Raw genomic sequence first — 18688 nt, forward strand, 5'->3', positions numbered from 1 at the left:
CTCAGCGGCGGGGACGAGCTGTGAGATAATAGCTCCGTTGTGCGCGCCGCGCTGCGTTCACTCATCACGCGAACACTTCCTGAAAGAGCTATGCGCCGTGACCGAGAAAACTGCAGTTGGCACTGCGCACGAATTTCGCACTAGGTTGTATAATAATCGTCAGCCATTTTTTGCATGCGTTTTTTAGAACTTTTAATGGTTGGATTGATTGAAAAGGGAAAGAGAATGTTCTTTAATGTATTGTTCTGTGCATATATGACATTATAAGACTGCGGAGAAGAAGCTGCTGAAAATATGTAGCATATTTCTTTAAAAAGCTACAGCATTTTCTAGAAATATACATGCTACATAGTTCTATTTTTATTTACTATATATTTGTGCTAATATAAAAAGCTGGAAATACACTACAGATGTGTAACCTTGCCAAAGAGCTTTATTTTGATTTGAAGCCCGAGTTGAATGATCCACCAATTGATTCTGCGTTTGGGGCTTTTAAATGCTCGCACTACCGAATATTATGCTCGTGGATTCATTTTGCTTCCCTTGATTATGAGCCTAGTATTCTCAATGTAATTTCTAATAAGCTAGCTGATTTTTTAAATCGGCTGGTAAAGTAAACAGAAGCAAACACAACGCCTGCATTACAGATGCATAGAAAAAAAAATGAAGTAGTTCACACTGTTGCGTAAGACTTGAACGTAGCGAAGCTGTACACAACTTTCACGACCATCACGACGGATTAAGTCCACGACTGCAGCCTTTCCACGATTGCGTCCACCCCTCTATTATGTGTTTTCTTTTATCTCCATTACTTGTTTGAAATTTCACATAAAAATGGTATCATTCTTATCGGAACGAAGCAATCCTTTTAATGAACCAAACTTGTGTTCTGCGGGCAGCGCGGATGCGTGCGTGACAGGGTTGTTTTCGTCCGCAGCGTCCCCGGCAGGCGGCGCCGTGGCTGATGGTGTCGACTGCGGCCGCTGTCGGAGAGCTCTCCAAGAACGAGGCGGCCGAGCGGCTCGCTTGGAACTGGAGGTCCCGCTGCCCGGCACCCGCCACTTTTGCTCCCATCGGGCGCCCGCCGGCGCCGCTGTCTGAGCCCCTCAGGTACTACGCGCAGCCATCAGAGCGCCGCAATCAGCGCCGAGAGTGTAGTGCTAGTGCTTCATTTTACAGCGACAGCTGTGTGTGCCTTTATGAAAAAAAGAAAAAATCCCGGGACATCTCCACTAACGTGAAACCTGGGGAGGGGCGAAGCTTGCAGTGTATAAGTGTATTCTTGGCACCTTGAGGTTTTCGCTAACGGAAATGAAACTGATGGGGGTAGAGATATACAGCGCTTTGCTGTAAAAGTCTCGTTTTGAAGCACTAAGCGTTCTAGCGCGAGGCGTAAACGAGTGCCCCGGTGTTTTTCTTAGTACGCGTTACGAAGCGTTCTAGCGCAAGGCGCAATCGAGTGTCCCGGTGTTTTAGTACCGTGACTAGATGAAACGGTGGTTAAGATGACGACATTAGATGCAAACAGCCCGAGCCCCAAATGAGCTTCGCCGCTAAAGTGCACGAACCCAACCAAGGGCCAAGTCCTACGGCATGCCGGAAAAGTTCTGGCGGGGTCAGTAGAGAGTTTTAGAATAGGGGGCCCCAACGCTCTGGGGTCCCCAAGCGCCTTAATTGGGGCGCCGTACTGCACATGCGCAGAACCCAAGCCGTCCTTGGGGTTTTGGGTTTGCGTTTGGCGCGCTCGCTATTTTGCCGAAATAGCGGGCGACCCAAAGGTGGAGCTTGCGTTCTTGCGTCGCTCTCGCAGCCAGCGAGACTGCGCGTGACCGTGGCTGAAGCGAAACCTGCGGCTCGTTTCTCGATCCATCCGATCAACTACGACGATCGCTGAGCTCAATTTGTAGATTCCGCGCGCCGTCATTCGCAAGAAATGGGTACACCAAGGCAATCGTGAAGCGCTTTCTGCCTTCGGAAACAGTCTGCGCACACGCCGGCCGCGCCTGCCCGCTCGGCCCACTAAGCGGCTCGAACTGGCGCAGACAACGGTAGTAACAGCTTGTCGCTGCTCTTCTGAAACAATCTGATCGCTAAAAAGAAGTTACAAATGCGAGAAAGTAGGTGTTAGTGTGGTGAAAAACTGTGCTAGGGATTGTTATCAGAGCCTATTTTAAAAGCGGCGATCAGATATCGGCCGCGATGCTAAGCCTACGCTTACCGGACGCGAAGGTTCGGCGCTCCGACGGGCACCGCGGTGCGTGGTGCGCCGAGCGGCCGAAAGGTGGCGCTACCTGCGTGGAAGCATCGACACGGCTACGGCAGATGTATTGGTCACCGATCACTCAAACGGCAATTATAGCTGAAATAAAGTTCCACATGCGAGAAAGGGGATGATAGTGTGGCGAAAAGCTGTGTTACGGATTGTCATTCGCAGTTGCACAGATAGCGGCGATCAAATATCCGCCAGGATGCTAAGCCTAAAGTTCCCATCACCCGAGCCGACCCGAGCATCGCTAGCCGGTTGAGGGCCGTCGGGGGCGCCCTCTTCTAAAACTCGCCGCGCGCAAGCGCCTTGCGGTTGGGTTCCCCTAACTTCTTGGGGGCCCCCAACGCCGTCATCCCCTATTCTGAAACTGCCTAATGTCTCACGTGTGAAATCAAACCCCGGATGCCTCCGACACCCCGTAGAATTTGACCCCATGTCTTTGCACGAAGCTAAATGCGTTGGCACAGTGGTCAGCACCGTAATACTTTGGCCATCGCCTCCTGTATTTTTACAGGAGGCGATGCTTTGGCAATGACATGTTAAGCCAAGTTAATTACTCCAGCTACAAACCGATGAAACGCCTGATAGCGTCACTCTGACCTTCGAGCAAGTGCCTCGTGACGGTCCGCGGCGGCGGCGGAAGGCCACTGATTTCAGCCACCGATTGAACCGATTCGCGGCACCGACGGCTTCCGCAGTGAAAGCGTTTAATCGTTCGTTCGGTCCGATAGGAGGAGTGCGGAGAGGACAGAAGAAAGAGTAAGGGCAGGGTCGGTAAAAACGGCGTTTCTTACATTTTCGCAGTGAAAGCGTCTAACCGCTATTTCATGTCGTGGGGAGGGGTGCGGGGAGAAGGCTAGGGGGAAATAGTAAGAGCGCGTGCCGTCAGAAAATGATACCAGGAGGCGCTGGCTGCATCGAAGTTCACTCTGCACGTTCGCATCTGCAGCGGCACTGCGCTGAGCAGCCTCTGTGTTTTGTCTTGCCGAGAAATTGTGTGCACGTTCACTCAGCGTTTTTTGCCTGAAAACTGAGCTGTCGCTCGACGAACACCGGCCAGCTTTATAGATAGCGACCTGCCCACCGCAGCTGGCGATAATGGGAGCCAGCGCGCCAAAAAATTGCCGTGTAGGGACGGCGCCTTCAGTCGGGTGGGGCTACGTTTAAAGGAGCCATGAAGACAAAATACAAGTTGGGTTTATTAGAAAGACTGCTTAGTCCCGTTAACAATGATACCAATATCATCGCAATCTTCGAACAAATAACGGAGATATTAAAGAAAACGTTTGAAGCAGTCGCGACCCCCTAGCCAATTTCCCGCAACTTTTCTATGACGTCACGGAACCTTGTTTGTGCGATTGGCGGCCGCCTAGGAGACCTGTCGCGACGACGCATGACTGGACGTCTGTAATGGGGCCTCTAGTTCCATTTGCCCGCATCACTTGAATGTTAACGTGCAGTTAACGCACTGAAAATTATGTTTTATTGTTGGCCCGTATGACGTCATTCTTGCTCATAACACGTCACTGTGGCGCAAAATTTGAAAATTTTTAAATACTACTTGCTTTTTTTTCGTTAAAAAAACATATTCTGTGGCTCTAATGGAGCTGAGTGAGATAATGAATCCTCGTTCTTTCAAATTAAACGAAGTTGTATTTTCTCTTCATGGCTCCTTTAAAAGGGGCCCTAAATAGGCTGCCAAATGTTACGATTTTGCGTGCGCAGTCACTGGAGTACTATCCAAGGAACGTCATCCCGCAAAAATTGTTTAAATTCATTAAGTATTAGCCGAGTTATCGCTCATTAAAAGGGGCCGCCCATAAGGCCTGGGGCTCTCCTCCTCTAGTAGCTCCTCCGAAGCACTGTGGAAGCCGCGACGTCATCGACCCGGCGCAAGACCACCGAGAGAAACGGGGCAATCCATCACCCTCCTTGATGTACGTGCAGTCATTGGCTGCGCCAAGCCCTGCGCGCGCTTTTTTTTTTTAGCACTCGACGCACATGCTCCGCCCACCAGATTCCGGTTGCACGGTGAGCGCTGTCGCTGTGGTTCGCGTTCGCGGCGCCGCACTGGGCAGTGTCTCGTGCGTCATAGAGGCGCGTCAGAGCCGGAAAGAACTGCGTCAGAGCGCGCAAGGGCGGCGGCAAGGTATGGTTGGTGAGCCAGGAGAGAAAGTGAAATCTTTTTTTCGTGTTTGTGCGGCCCCTGCTTTACGCAGAGGTGTAATATTTGGTACACGTTGTCGTGAAGGGGTACTCTAGCGATTGCGCGATTGAAATGGCGACCTTCGGAAGCCTATTTAGGGCCCCTTTAACCCCAAACTCGCCAGCTTCGCTTCGCACGCAGTGGGGCCTGCGACTACTACAATAAAATGTAGCGGTTGTATAGGCACGTTGCGCTGATGTTTGCCTCGCAAGTAGCAGCGCCGTTTTCTATATCCTGGTGGTTTATCCTGGGGCTCATTTCTTGTAGGAAAGATGCCACGCATATCACGGTATCGGTTCGTAGCATGGCATCTTGATTATTGCAGCTTAGTTTGGTTAACAACTTCTCAGGCAAATCTGACAAAAAATATATAATGTTGCAGAAAAAAATTATCCGCCACATTGCAAACTTTTCATATTTGTTCCCAACACTAAGTTTATTTCGTACTTTTATGTTATATCTGCCGATAAAATGTACTATTTCCGCTTACTACGTTTATACTATTTCTCATCTGACATATCGCGGGATTTTGTAACTACTGTGGCATCCTTAAAACAACACACTCATCCTGTACACACACGAAACACAGATTTCTGGATGATATATACCTCGCTCTCGAACAAACTATAAATTACAAATTCTTCAGTATAATCTTCCATTCATTTTAAATACATACAGGTGCGCTGATAATTTCACACTTCGGAGTCTGCGCGAATGCTTTGTGAACTTGGAGGACTCCATTCGTTGAGACCTGTGCTATCCTGTTTGTACAGATAGATCGTGTGTATGTCTACTCGTGTAAAATTGGTATTGCTGTCAACAAGTTTCGTATTGTTACAATGTAAGTGTTTAGTTCAACTGCAGTGTGACAGCGAAGCCCCAAGCATACCACTTAGAGAGATTGACCAAGATTGGCCAATAAAACATAATAATAATTATGAAACATAATAATCATACGCGTTCCCGACACGTTTCACGCGATTTCAGAATCAATCCAACGGAAACACCAAGTGAACCCCACTATGCGTCGCATCTACACAGGGTTCCCCTCGCGGGGAGGTGGGCGCAATTTTAGTTTGTTTCTGGAATAAAGATTTTTTTATTTTAAAAAATATTACGTAAGTGTCGGCGCCCTGTCCTAGACAGCAACAGCCGGAATTATCACGAGTCACGCACGGGCGCCCACACAAGGGAGGCATCTAAACTTACGTCATGGTAACAAGGCCGAGAAGGACGAACAGTTTAAGAGGCGCAGACGAAAATACGTTGGCTGTTGATATCGTACGTAGCTGACCAGTCAGATTGCAGAGAATACAAATGGCAGGGAGGAAGCGATGCATTCATCACGGCCGTCTTGTTTTACAACGTGTCTCAGTGTCAAGCCCATAGATCGTTGGCACGGCATGCTGCAGGCAGTGGGTGATAACGGGTCGAGGAATCGCCACTCCTTTACCGATGCCAGAGCGTGCGCTTCAGGCAACTTTAGCAGGCGGTAATCTATAGGCAACTCCAAACAAAGACGGTCCCGAGCCCGTACCTAAAGCACAAGATGTACCCGGAGACATTCCCTGATGCCACCTGTCGGGTGTGTCGCAATGCTCCAGCAAGACTCGAGCACATCGTCTGTGATTGCTTCGCAAACCCGGACGAATCAAACACAAGAACGATGCCACCTGCCTTCGAGGAGGCGGTGCTGACTGAAGACCAAAATCTTCAACTACAGGCTGTCCAGCGAGTCATCGTGGCGCTGGCCAGGCAGGAGGACCCCGGCGACCCGGTGACGGGGAGCGGAGGACCCCTAGCCGGGTTGGCTACATCTGCGGTGACGACTCCGGCCAATTCATGAAGACCTAGCAATAGGACTTCATTGGCAGGCCCCAAAGAAGGTTTTCCAATCCAATCCAATTAGTAGTTAAAGTGCTGCGCTCACAGCGGCCTCTGTCCGGTGAAACGTGCCTATACAAATCAATGCCGATTGTCCCGATCAGTACCTATTGTTAAACCTCCCGTTGGGTATTGGCTGATTATTATCATCATCAGGAACAGATTTACCCGGTCATTAAAGTTATCGTCCCCGCTGAGGGTAGAGTGTACGGCAACCATGGATCGGGTCTGCCTTGCGTCGTTCTTCCGCTACACCTATATAATACAGGCCAGCAACGAGAATTCTCGGTTAAGTTTAGCTTCGTTTTTTTATAGCTATGCAAACGTCAACGCACACAAGTAAACCACACTGCTATCATATCCGCCTGCTCTACTGGCATTATTTATTTTGGATCATTTTCGATCATTTTCGTTCATTTAAACATGCGAAAGCTTTGTCGACTTTCAATTCACGTCGAGGAGCTTTCTTTTGACGTGAAGCCCGTCTATGAACGTGCAAAAGTTCACAAGGACTGCCCGAATGTGTACAAAAACCCCAACAGGGCCATTCTGTGCACTGAAGTGCCGTCATTCCTGCGGAAAAACAATGTTTTTTCAGCAAAGGGAGCACTAACCAACGGCAACCTTTTCAGTGACTGCGGCGTTCTCACCATGACTGAAGCGCCGCGTTTGTAGAAGCTTTGTCGGGGTGGCTTACCAGCCCAACAAATAGCAAACCTGGGTATGACAGCCATCCCCGGTAAATGCTTGCGGTGAGGACCACCGTTATCTTTGGGATATCTTTTTGAGCCACTGCCACGGTATGCAATCTGGTAAAAACAACTTTCCTTCACCTGGCGCCCGCCGGGGTTGCTCAGCCGTACGGAACAGATACCATCGCTTACGATATGTTCACTGAGAGTACGATGCAAAAAAATTGGGCTCATCTCCCCGCGAGGGGGACTCGAGTAAATGCGTCGCATAGGGGGTGAGTGTATTGCGTTAACGTTTAGTGTTTGGGGAGTTGGTGGTAGTGAATGCGTTGTATCAGCAGCTTCTTGACGTAGTTTGAATGAGTCAAGGATATAAGGCGCGTTCGTAGCCTCCCATTCTGTGTCGGCTTTGTGGCGCGGTGGGTAGAACACCATGCACATTGCGTTCCGCCCGCAGGGTCGAGGGATCGAAACCAGGCGCCGGATAGTATTTTTTTTTATATAGTGTAGGGGGAGGGGTGCGGACAACGATGGTGTGGAATACGACTACGGACGTCAACGCGGGTGACATCGTGAGTTATTGAAATGCTCTGCATTTAAAATATTTCAGAATCTTAGAGCATATTCTTTCGCGAAAACGTTTCTCTTGGCTAGGTTTGTCGCCGAGCCTCCTGCCTAAGTCGACTATAACCAACAATTTCGGCATCAGAATACAATCACTATTCATGCTGCTGCTACACTGTCTCCAGATCACTTGAATGCTTCCAACCAAGACTGCGCGGGAAATTTCTGACGCGCACCTTTTTTTTTTCTTATACTCGTTCCATGCGTCGTAAGCCAATAGGAATTGACCTCGCGCGGAGTGTTTCTTCTTGTTTTTCCTTTTCCTTTTGATGGGCTATATGCATCAGTGCGCGCAAAGTGCTTCTTCCTGTACATATTTTCTTTTGAATTTTTTCCGTTGAAACGTGCTGAATATTTTTTTGGTTTTTATTCTTTCGGATGCACACGCGCTATTGAACGCGTAGAACGCTATGGAACGCGTTAGCAAAGCATTAGCAGCTGCGGACAGTTTCTTGCGGACGATATCCGGGTGGGTGGGCGTTCGGTGGACGCCGGCCGTGTGCGTGCTTTCGCCTGCATATAGCAAAGTTACAATTTCGCCTCAGGAGACACTTCTTTGAGCACACTGTCGAGCCCACAGAAGGTGTGCACTTCCCCCAGTGTGAATCGGCAAAGATTGGGCACAACGGACCGAGAGAAAGACGAAAAAAATTACGCCCATCTTCCCCCGAGGGAACCCTGATGTGATGCGAAGCATCGGGGGGTTCAATTGGCGTTTCCATTGGGTTGATTCTCTAAATCGGGTGAAACGTGTTGTGAACGCGTAGGATGCATTCCATCACATGCAGGTGTTCTCATACGTGGGAAGATGGGCGTAATTTTCATTCTTTTACTGAGAGAGAGACTGGTTGCTGTTTTTCGAGCGAGAGCGAGCGCTTGACTGAACCACCGCAGCGCGCTACCCGCTTTATATTCACAGCGCCTGAAGGAGATGAGACAGCGGAGGAGAGTCGCGAATGCGCGCGCTTGCGGCGCCGGAGCAGACGCGAGCGTAGGGAAGCGCACATGCGCAGCTGTTATGCTAATGAGAAAGAGTGAGAGTGTTGCATGCAGCTGTCGGAGAGAAGAACGGGAGAGAGTTGCACATGTGCAGCGAGCGTGCGGACGCCGCGACAACAACAACAACGCCGATGGAGGGACATGCCCGAGAGCAAGAGATGCGGCGCATCTAATAACCACGATGGCAGGCCGAGCAAAAGCGTATACAGCCGAGAAATTGGGATTAAATGCATCGCCAGCCGGCACAGTGGCGTCAGAAAGAACTGAAAAAAAAAAAACGAAAAAAAAAACAAGCAGTAACAAGTTCGTTATACGCGGAATCGGTGCGCATGGGCAGGTCTCTATCTATACAGGCGGCCATGGTTTAACCACGTTCAACCACTGCAAAATGTATGGATGTGGTGTCGTGGCTGAGGCGTGGCTGGAGATCTTTGGGAGAGGCTTTCGTCCTGCAGCGGACCCAACCAGGTTGTTGATGATGATGATCGTGACCGAGACGCAAAACTCTTCTAGGCACGAATCCCACACACGCGCAAGAGAAATAAAAGTTTGCTCACGACACCATTATTAATATACAAATTAAGTTTATTCGTCCTCCTCCTCATACCTTTCGTCTAAATTCATGTCATGTGCTAAATATCTTCGCTGCTCATTCACATTCACAGAGTGGAATGACTCCTAATTTTTAATGAAATGCTTTGGCGTAGTGTCGCCGAAGCCTATTAAGGGGGCTGAAGTCGAGCGCATTTCTAAACTGGCGCGTGCTCGACAGTTCTCGAGCAGAGAGAGAGAGAGAGAGAGAGAGAACCTTTATTAGAAAAGTGACCACTGGTCAGTTCTCAAGCTAGCGGTCATGTCAACTGCTAACACAATTGTCGCGAGAAGCGGTGCCGTTGCCCGGGATGAGATCCGGTCACGGTTGGTGGCATCCTGGCTTTTACTCAGCGCTCTGCCAAGTGGTAGGGGGGGGGGGGGGGGGGGAAGCGTATGCCATTTCCGGGATCATGGATTTTCCGTTGAGTGAATGAGTGGGTGAGTCAGTGACGTTGAATTTTTTCGACGTCGAACTCTTGTTTGTGGGGGTGATTTCATTTGAACATTTCTGTGTCCGCCAGTTCGCCGAGTCGATGCTTGCGGACGGACACCCTCGCTCCATATCGCCTGGAAACATGTGCTTTTTATATTGCGCCAATCTGACGCGACAAGCCTGCAATTCAATTCACGGTGACGCGATGCTCCGCCTCCTCTCGCGCAGCATGGCGTCGATGGCAGATGGCAACGTGGACGACGCCCTGACGAGCCTGCACTGGCTGCAGAACCTGAACATCATGACGCGCATCGGGGCACCGACACCGCCCACGCCGCCAGCGAGTCCTCCGGCCTGCGGCTCCAGCTGCGGTTCTGGATGCGGAGCCTCCAAGGCCGTCCTCCATGGTTCTTCCCACAACGCCGTGTCCAGGTGAGCCGTGAGAGAGAAAAAGAAAGAGAGGGTAAACGTGTTTATTGCGAAAAGCAATGGGGAGGAGTCCTCAGTCCAAGACCCCTTGAGCTTTCCCCGCCTCAACAGCCCTCAACACCAGCAGGCGCTGGTCACTGAGGTCGGAGCTGGTCAGAGCTCTCTCCCAAAGCTCGCGAGAAGGAATGGAGGGATTTCGCGAATGTAGTGGGGCGTGCGCGCAGCCCCCTACCATATGAAAGAGCTTCCCGGGGGCCCCGCAGAAGCGGCATAGCGGGGAATATACGGTGGGGTGCAAGATATGGCATTTAGTGGGATGGGGGTAAGTATTCGTCTGGAGTGCACGGAGCTGCCGTTCCTCCTCTTTCGTTGGGTGTTTATGCGGTGCTGGGTAGCTGATACGTCCCAACTTGTAGTGCTGTGTTATTTCGTGATACGTGATGAGCGGGGTTGGCCTCTCTTGCTCGCTTCCCGGGGCCCGGCGGGATAACTCTCGGGCCAACAGGTGGGCGGTTTCGTTGCCCGGAAAAAGAGTGTTGATATTGGCTCTGGGAGAGCTCTAGGCCTGTGGAGATAGAAAGGTGAAGCATGCTCTTGGATGGGAAGGTTCTTGTTCTTGTAGTGGGTCGTCTGGAAGAAAGAGCAGTTTTTTGGGAGCCGCGCTGGGAAGAGTGGGGCGGAGAAGGAGGAGGAAAAACTGTGGTTGATTCCTCTGTCATAGGAATCGGTAAAACACGAAAGTGAAATGTGCAGCGCAATCTGCAGCTGAGAATGATTTGCGGGTCGGTGGCTGTCTTGTGCGTCTGCTTGGCGAGCGACGTCCTGCTGGCGGGTCGCTTCGGCAAAGGTGCACTGGCGTCATTTCCATGGCGGATATGACGTCAGTAAAATTTTGGTGTATCCCGGCACAAAACACTTTCGTGTTAACATATATAAAACCCGAAAACGAACAACCCTAAGAATAACGTACTCTTTAGTGCTAAAGGTTGCTTCCCCGCAAAAAGACCCTGTGTGCGGGGGTGCACCCTTTACAGGCCACTTGCTTCGTTGTACTGGCGTCACTTCCGTGACGGATATGACGTAAGTGAAATCTTCGTGAATCCCGGAATAAAACACTTTCGTGTTAACAACTTTATTCGACTGAAGAGCTGGTAGGTGGGCGGGTACTTTAGCCCAGGATTCCGTTGGTTTTACCCGCCCTTCGTTCTGAACTGCTCTTGCTAGACCACTTCTGAGTCCGAACAGTGCATGCAGTTGCGTGAAGGGTGCGAGTGTCCGTGGAGGGAGGGGTTTTGGATATAGTGGGATTGTTGCTGGGGGCTCATACGTATTCCGTGTTCTAGCAAGGACTCCCCCTATCAAGCATATTCGTTTGACTGCGTGTTGTTCTGCCGTGCCAGAGGTCAGGTGTTATTTCCCGTAGTGTGCCCGGTAAAAACGCAAAGCGAGGAAGCTGTTTTTGAGTGTTTCAGTGAAACCTTGTTAATACAAAATGGCTTTGTTCGAAGTGCTTCGGGCTTCCTTTGCAGTGCATTGAGGGCGAATTATCTCCACTTTTAATGAAGCACTGCTTACAATGAAGTCGTCTACGACTTTGTTATAACGCAGAAATACTCGTTTCCTAATTTTCTCGTTGAACTCAAAATGTGACATTTAAACCGCTTCGCAACAAGTATGTCCGTCTGTACATGTGTTCCCAAATAATTCACCGCAACTCAATCCCGTCGCAGTTATTGCTGGTTAAGGTGCAACGACGCATCACCCTACGCTGTCCTGTGCCAACCGGTCACCCTATTATATTCTACGTTGCTTTTCCAGTACCGGCCTTATATGCCTACATGCAGTCAGCCAAGACTCGAAACCGGTCCCATCGTCGTGAAAGGAGGAGCTCCACTGCGATTTAGAACTAAAATCGCTTTTTTTTATGGGCGACCGAACTTAAGGTGGGCGTTAAGGACCCTGGCAGCAGGAAGCGCTTCAACTTACGCGCGTTTTTTAATGACAAGTTGCGCCGAAGTGACCTGCAATCAGTCAATAAATCAATCGACCAATCAATCAAACTGAAAATTACGCCCATCTTCCCGCGAGGGAACCCTGGTGTGATGCGACACATCGGGGGGTTCAGTTGGTGTTTCCGTTGGGTTGATTCTCTAAATCGGGTGAAACGTGTGGTGCCGCGAAGTCTAACGAGAGCGAGCGCTGACTGAACCACCGCAGCGCGCTACCCGCTTTATATCCACAGCGCCTGAAGGAGAGGAGACAGCGGAGGAGTCGCGCGTGCGCGCACTTGCGCGACGGGCGAAGCGAGCGAAGCGCGCGCACGCAGCTGTTGTTTATGATAATGAGACGGAGTGAGAGTGTTGCGCACAGCTGTCGGAGAGAAGAGCGGAGGAGAGTCGCGCATGCGCAGGTGGCGTGCGGACGCCGCCGACGCCGACGCAGGAGGGACATGCCTCAGAGCAAGAGATGCGTCGCATCTAAAAAAATTAATTGCAGTTCCACCCTGTGCGAAATCTGCTGAAACAGTGGATCTGTGGTTCTCTTGGGTCGAACGTCAACGGGTACTCGCTTGCGAACGGCATCGCCATGTCGCTGCGCAAATTCTACGGTTTCTGCAGAGGAATCGGCAGCAAAACGTCAACGTCGGGGGGCTCCCTCCCCTGTCCCTCTCCCAGCGGGAGGGAGAGGAGCCCGGTCCTGCGAGACCACTGCGCCTTCCAACAGTGAATCTGGAATCCAGTTTTCTTCGAGTCGGCCTGAGCCTACCGATGATGATGATGATGATGATTGTTAATAACGGTATCCCCTTTGTAGCGTGGTGATGACGAGTCATCTTACCAAAATAAAGCTAATATACCTGTGTTTTACAGCCTTAGTTTAATACTAACGCTGCTCTTAGGGAAGGCACAAAAAACTTTTAGGCGCAGAATACTTAATTTTTCTGTTACAGGTGGTAGCTGTGCTAAGCAGTATTCCGGCGCTTAGACCATTGCGCCCTCTCTCGGTAGTTCTGGGAACTGGCTCTTACATCTGCGTGACGCACGACCGACAGCAGACGGACGAAAAGGCTCCACCTACAACAGCTCCGTTGTTAAAACAGGGGGTGTAAGGGACTTGGGAATTAGCAAAGTGACAGGTGGAATTGGCAGTCAAAGGTGGCTCCTCGTCTTGTCTCTCACTATTACGCCGGGTTGATCCTGTGGGGAGATGCTAGCCTGGGCTGCTTTCCATGATTCAGTGGTGGTGGGTGGGGGTGTTGTTGAACACGTTTATTTTATATTTTTATGCCAATCTAAGGCTGCTATGAAACAATAAAAATGATAACAATAAAAATGAACAAAAGGTAAACATTTTATCGTTTTATCACTGGCTACTGCCGTGACAGGCCGTAGTGTGTAGTGTGGCAGTGTGTCTGAGTCGGGGACCGGTGGCAGGAGCTTCTGCGTCATCCATAAACTGGTTTGTCACCGAGGGTTTTTTATTTGTCTCTGCGCATGCGTAGGTGTGCTGCAGCCGCGGTGGTCGAGGAGCCAGACTACAAGAACCAGGGCTCGAGCAAGCCGCCTTACTCGTACGCCACGCTGATTTGCATGGCCATGAAGGCCAATAAGAACAAGATGACTCTGAGCGCCATCTACAAGTGGATCCGCGAGAACTTCCTCTACTACCGAAACGCGGATCCCAGCTGGCAGGTAGGTGTGAATGCCAAATCTCCCTCCTCCTCCTCTTTCGCTAGCAAACAGACACCTCGGATATGCGCTGTTCGAGTGTGCATAACATTCGCAGGCTCAGTCAGCGCTTAGAGCGTCGTATGCGAAACTGATACTGCCTTCATGCACCTCATCAAACTTGTTGTTCTCGGAATGTCAAATATCAAATCGCGAAAAAGCGTTCAGTGCCATGCTGGACTTTTTAAAGGACACTGGACTCTCGAACCGGCTATGATGCTGCCAGTGCGGTCCAATGTGCAGGACTTGTAAACCGTCGTCTTATTGTCCCTTTGTATCTCCTTTTCTGTCCATCCTCTTTTCTCTCTATCCTCCTCCTAGACTGCAGTCTTTATTGAGGTTCCCTCAACCCTAGAGGCAGTTATCGGCTGAGTCGACTTTCGTGTTTCTTCCAATAAAGCAACTCCCTCCCTCTCTCTCTCACCTGTTCTGTTCGTAGGATTTCTGTTTGGCCCTTGATAACTAAAACCGCTCTTCGTTCAAGAATGCACACACCAACTTGTTCAACATCAAGCCGTAACGGGGATCTATAATATTTCCGGGTGAATAGGACGGCCACCCAGTGCTCCAATTTTTATTCCAACTCCCTCCTCCTCTTTTCTCAATTAACGTTTTCAACAACAGCAACTCAGGTCACCGCGAAGCAAACAATTAGTTTGGGCAATTCAGATGCGTCACATAATCTTTTTCCCGAACAACGGGCGATGTCCGATATCTTGCAGAATTAGGGCCGCTTGGCAAGGTTGTGGAGATTCGCGTGTGAAAGATTGCACTGTATTTTCTGTTGCCTGATTCGCAGAACTCCATCCGGCACAACCTGTCGCTCAACAAGTGCTTCATCAAGGTGCCGCGGAGCAAGGACGAGCCAGGCAAGGGCGGGTTCTGGAGGCTGGACCCCGTCTACGCCGACTCCCTGGTCGACGGCGTCTTCAAGAAGCGGAGGCCCGCCCAGAGACACCCGGCGGGAGCGCCTGGAAACAGCTCCAAGAGGAACCGGCGCGACCGCAGCGCCGCCGCCGCCAAGGCGAAGTCGTCGCTCAACGTGGCCCCCTTGCACGCGCACAGCGGACCGGCCGTCATCGTCGAACGGGTCGACCCCGCCGCCGTCGTGGTCATGGACTCGGCGGGGGTCGGCGGGGCGACCTCGGCTTCGGCCGCATCGCAGCACATGGACGACGTGTGCGGGGACCTCGGGGACACGCTCAAGAGTGACCTGTCCTGGATCCTCAACGAGAGTGACCTGGACCTTGACCAGCAGCTGGACCGGTTCCGTAGCGCCGAGGACGCCGCGGCGGCGGCCGCCCTGCAGCTCGAGGAAGACCTGTTCGGAACCGGAAGTGGCGTCGTGGACGGCTCCGTGAACGGAAACGTCACTTCCGTCACGAGTCCCGATTGGTGGACGTGCTTTGGCCCAGGTTCCGCCGCGGAGACGACCTGTCTCCAGGCGGCGCCCACCGCTTCGTGCCCTTCGAGCGCGGCTCAGACGTTCGGGCTTCTGTACGGCGCCGAGACGGACGAACCGTGCGTCGACCACCACGTGCCCGGCGAGATGGTCTTCGGCGATCCCACCTCGGTGGCTGTGGCTCACCAGCAGCAACCATGGGCGGACTGCAAGGCGGCGCTCGAAGCGGCAGCGCTCGAGCTCGAGACCTACGCCGAAATGGACGTTGTGTCCGGATACTAGTCCTCCCTTCCTTTATAGTAACTGCCCGTCCGCCTTTCGAGCCCGCCCTCTTTCCTCCCTTGCCAAAAAAGATACGCGCACCGTCCTGCCACGGGGAAGACCCCTGTAGCACGATTGGTTAGCTGTGTGTCAGCCTAGGGCGTTCGGGATGCCTTCCCGTACGACGATACAAACAAGGCCTTGGACGCGATATCGCGAAGCTGGGGTCGACATCTAGCGTAATTCTTTGTTTCATATACACATTTTGCAGACGTTTCGGCGGCTACCTTGGTGAGACAACACAACCGTCTCATCGTGATGGGACGTTAACCGGTGATCGCTGGGATACCAGACGCCGTTCGATGGCAAGCGGTATGGCGAAAAACTTGCGCCGGCATAAGCCCACATGGGCCATCCCGGCAGAAGTAGAGATCCTGGTCCATGCGCTGAGCAGTCCTTGAGCAATCCTGCCTCACTGCTGGAAACCTCCATTTGAATGTCACCTCGAGAGAATATCAGTGTCTGCCATCATAGCGGTCATCTATTCTGAAGCGTGACGCGCGAGGTGGGTGTGAAGACGAGTGCTCAGTCTTCTGCGTTTCTATACCTGTCAAGCAAGGGCTGATCTGGCGAGTAATTCTACCTTGCCGAGAGGTTTTTTGGCTGTACGCTGACACATCCATAGAGGCTCATCTATCCACACTGTGCAATCCCGATGACAATGGGCCTCCTCAATTTACCAGTCGCGGGCAGTCCGAGGACTACCCTCGGAACGGAAGCACCATAGGAATACATAGGAAACTCGAGCGCCGGATCGCGTCTCGGGCAGCCCGTGGACGATCCGGGACTGATAATCGAGGAGGCCCTATATTGAAACGGAAATGTTGTCTTAAGGGGCCATGCAGACAAAATGCAAGTTTGGTTCATTCAAAAGATGGACTCGCGAATCGTACTGACACCACTGTTAACGAAAACTTGCCTTTGCGTGCAATTCGTGCAAGAATTTCAGTGCAGCGCTGCAATTTGCACGACAAAACCCCCAAGCAGGATATTCCAGTTCCAGTAGACCAGCGATTGTCTCGAAGTGGTGATTGAACGAGTGATTCACCGCAAATCAACGGGGCAGTCTCAAAACTAAAGAATTACATGTATTCATGCATCATTGATCCCAGTCTCTTCAAAGCGCGCGCGAGGAAAATTCGAGTGCGGCCTTATACATATACAATAGCGTATAAAGTGAAGCTATAGAACGGCCATCCCCAACTCTTCGAGGATGTTCCACGATCTTCGACTTCCATGTCCATTGCTCATCCCCGTCGTGTGACGTGTGCGCGCTGTCACGTGGTGTTGGTCGAAGAACTGATGTCTCAACCCGCCAGTGACGTCACGAATTGCGTCATATCCGAGAAACGTGCAGTACACAGTCACGACAGGGGCGTTTTCTTCGCCACAGCGTCGCAGCACAGGTTATGGCGTCACATCCGGGGCTTCGCGTTCACATCACTGTCCTGGTGACTGCTGCATTTAACTGCAACAGAGCACGAGTTGTACCGATTTCGTGCACTGTACAGCGCACTTAGCAGTGTTCCGTGGTGCAGTTTGAATGTGTGAGCGCACAGCTCCCAAGTCTACTATATATATTAGATTTTCCGAACCGAACAGGTACGCACTCTGTTCTGTCTGAGGTCTCAACGGCACACTGTTCTACGGTTGTAACCAGAGCTGTCAGCTTCTCTACTTTTCTTGCTTTGTATTAGTGGCCTTTGTTTTAGGTACGAACTTTGCGCAAATAATTTGCCGTTGCCATTTTTAGCGGCTTGCAGTGTTGGAAAGAAGCACCTTGCAGTATGAAGCGCATTGTGTGAACTTGAAGCTGATACGTTTCGGTTCTTGTGTAACTATTCAAACCGTAAACGAATGACGCTAATTGAAGGTTCGCTCCGCTCCGAAAATGCCATTTACTTTGATTTCACACTCGTCTGTATGTCTTGTCGCTTGCGGGACATCTTCCTGAGCAGGTTCTTGGTGTGTATACATAATGCTCCCTTCTGCTTTTCGGCGATGTCAAAAAGTGAAGGGCGTGTGTAAATACGTATATATCAGGCTTATTACTTCAGTGTTGTACCACAGGGGTAGTATGGGTGAATAGAAGTGTACATGGGATTGTACATTTGTAGGGCATTTACCATACTACATAAATTTCTATTTATTATATATTATTCCGTGCCGCTAATAGTACCATATATAGCGTTTTTGCGGGTGACAGGACTTTCTCGCACACATACACACAACATATACAACATACATACATATAAATAAATAGTCTATAAACAAATAAAACTCGCCAAAAGCGCCTAAAATGAGGATAAGTGAACAGACTGACACACTTGAAAAAGAATAACAAAAAGTTGTCCACTTACGTTTCGGCAAGTGGACTTGCCTTCATTAGAGCAGAGCGGTCACATATGGTGGCCACAATTCTAATGTCACTTCAGAAGCAGTGAGATGTCCGCTTTGTGTACATCACAGCGAATACTGAACGAGTCATTCATAAATAGCTATAACTCAGCTTAGATATTGCCCAAAACAGATCGCCGTGCAGGTTGTGCTGCCAGGCACCTTGACTTAGCCTGCAGACAGCTACGCGTACAAGTGAATCACAACTTGAAACTCTCTGATGCTCCATTATAACCCAACTTATTCCTAGCGCCAAATCTTTTTTTTTTCGAACAAATAGCTTCAAGACAGTACTGGCCGCTGTTGAAGAAACGTTTAGATGGTGAACTTAAACCTGGTATTGTTGGAATCCGTGCATTGAAAGCTGCACATAAGACAACGAAACCAGAACCCTTCTGCTTCTCTGTGCATTCTGTTGAACGAGACTTCCGTGTTTAAAAACATGTAGCATTTTTTTAATTGGAGCTTTTCTCGTATTGGAACGTCCTGCGTATTAGGAGACGCATCTACAGCACTAAGCTTATCATATTTTCGAAGGATAACTGCTCATTACGACTACCACGGGCGTAGTCATGCAGTGGGCTTTCAACTGGCTCAAATGACACCCCACATCCGGCAGTAGGTGCAAAAATGTCGGGGTCGGTTCGCGTCATAGCAGGCGCGAGTGCTACATTTCATTCTACCTTCCCAGACAACTCTCCTACTTGGTTTAA

General features: G+C 50.6%; 1 protein-coding gene across 1 annotated transcript; it reads left to right on the top strand.

Annotated features, from left to right (window-relative positions):
- The first annotated feature begins 955 nt into the window (after positions 1 to 955).
- On the top strand, positions 956 to 18260 carry LOC144139246 (uncharacterized). The gene is made up of 4 exons (XM_077671658.1): positions 956 to 1110; positions 9927 to 10130; positions 13630 to 13819; positions 14655 to 18260. Exons 1-4 carry the CDS (start codon positions 965 to 967, stop codon positions 15537 to 15539), a joined length of 1425 nt encoding a protein of 474 aa, XP_077527784.1. The 5' UTR covers positions 956 to 964; the 3' UTR covers positions 15540 to 18260.
- The last annotated feature ends 428 nt before the right edge of the window (positions 18261 to 18688 follow it).

This window comes from Haemaphysalis longicornis, unplaced genomic scaffold (genome assembly GCF_048455015.1).
Source record: "Haemaphysalis longicornis isolate Haplotype H1 unplaced genomic scaffold, Haemaphysalis longicornis Haplotype H1 scaffold_5, whole genome shotgun sequence".
NCBI classification, from domain to species: Eukaryota; Metazoa; Arthropoda; class Arachnida; order Ixodida; family Ixodidae; genus Haemaphysalis; species Haemaphysalis longicornis.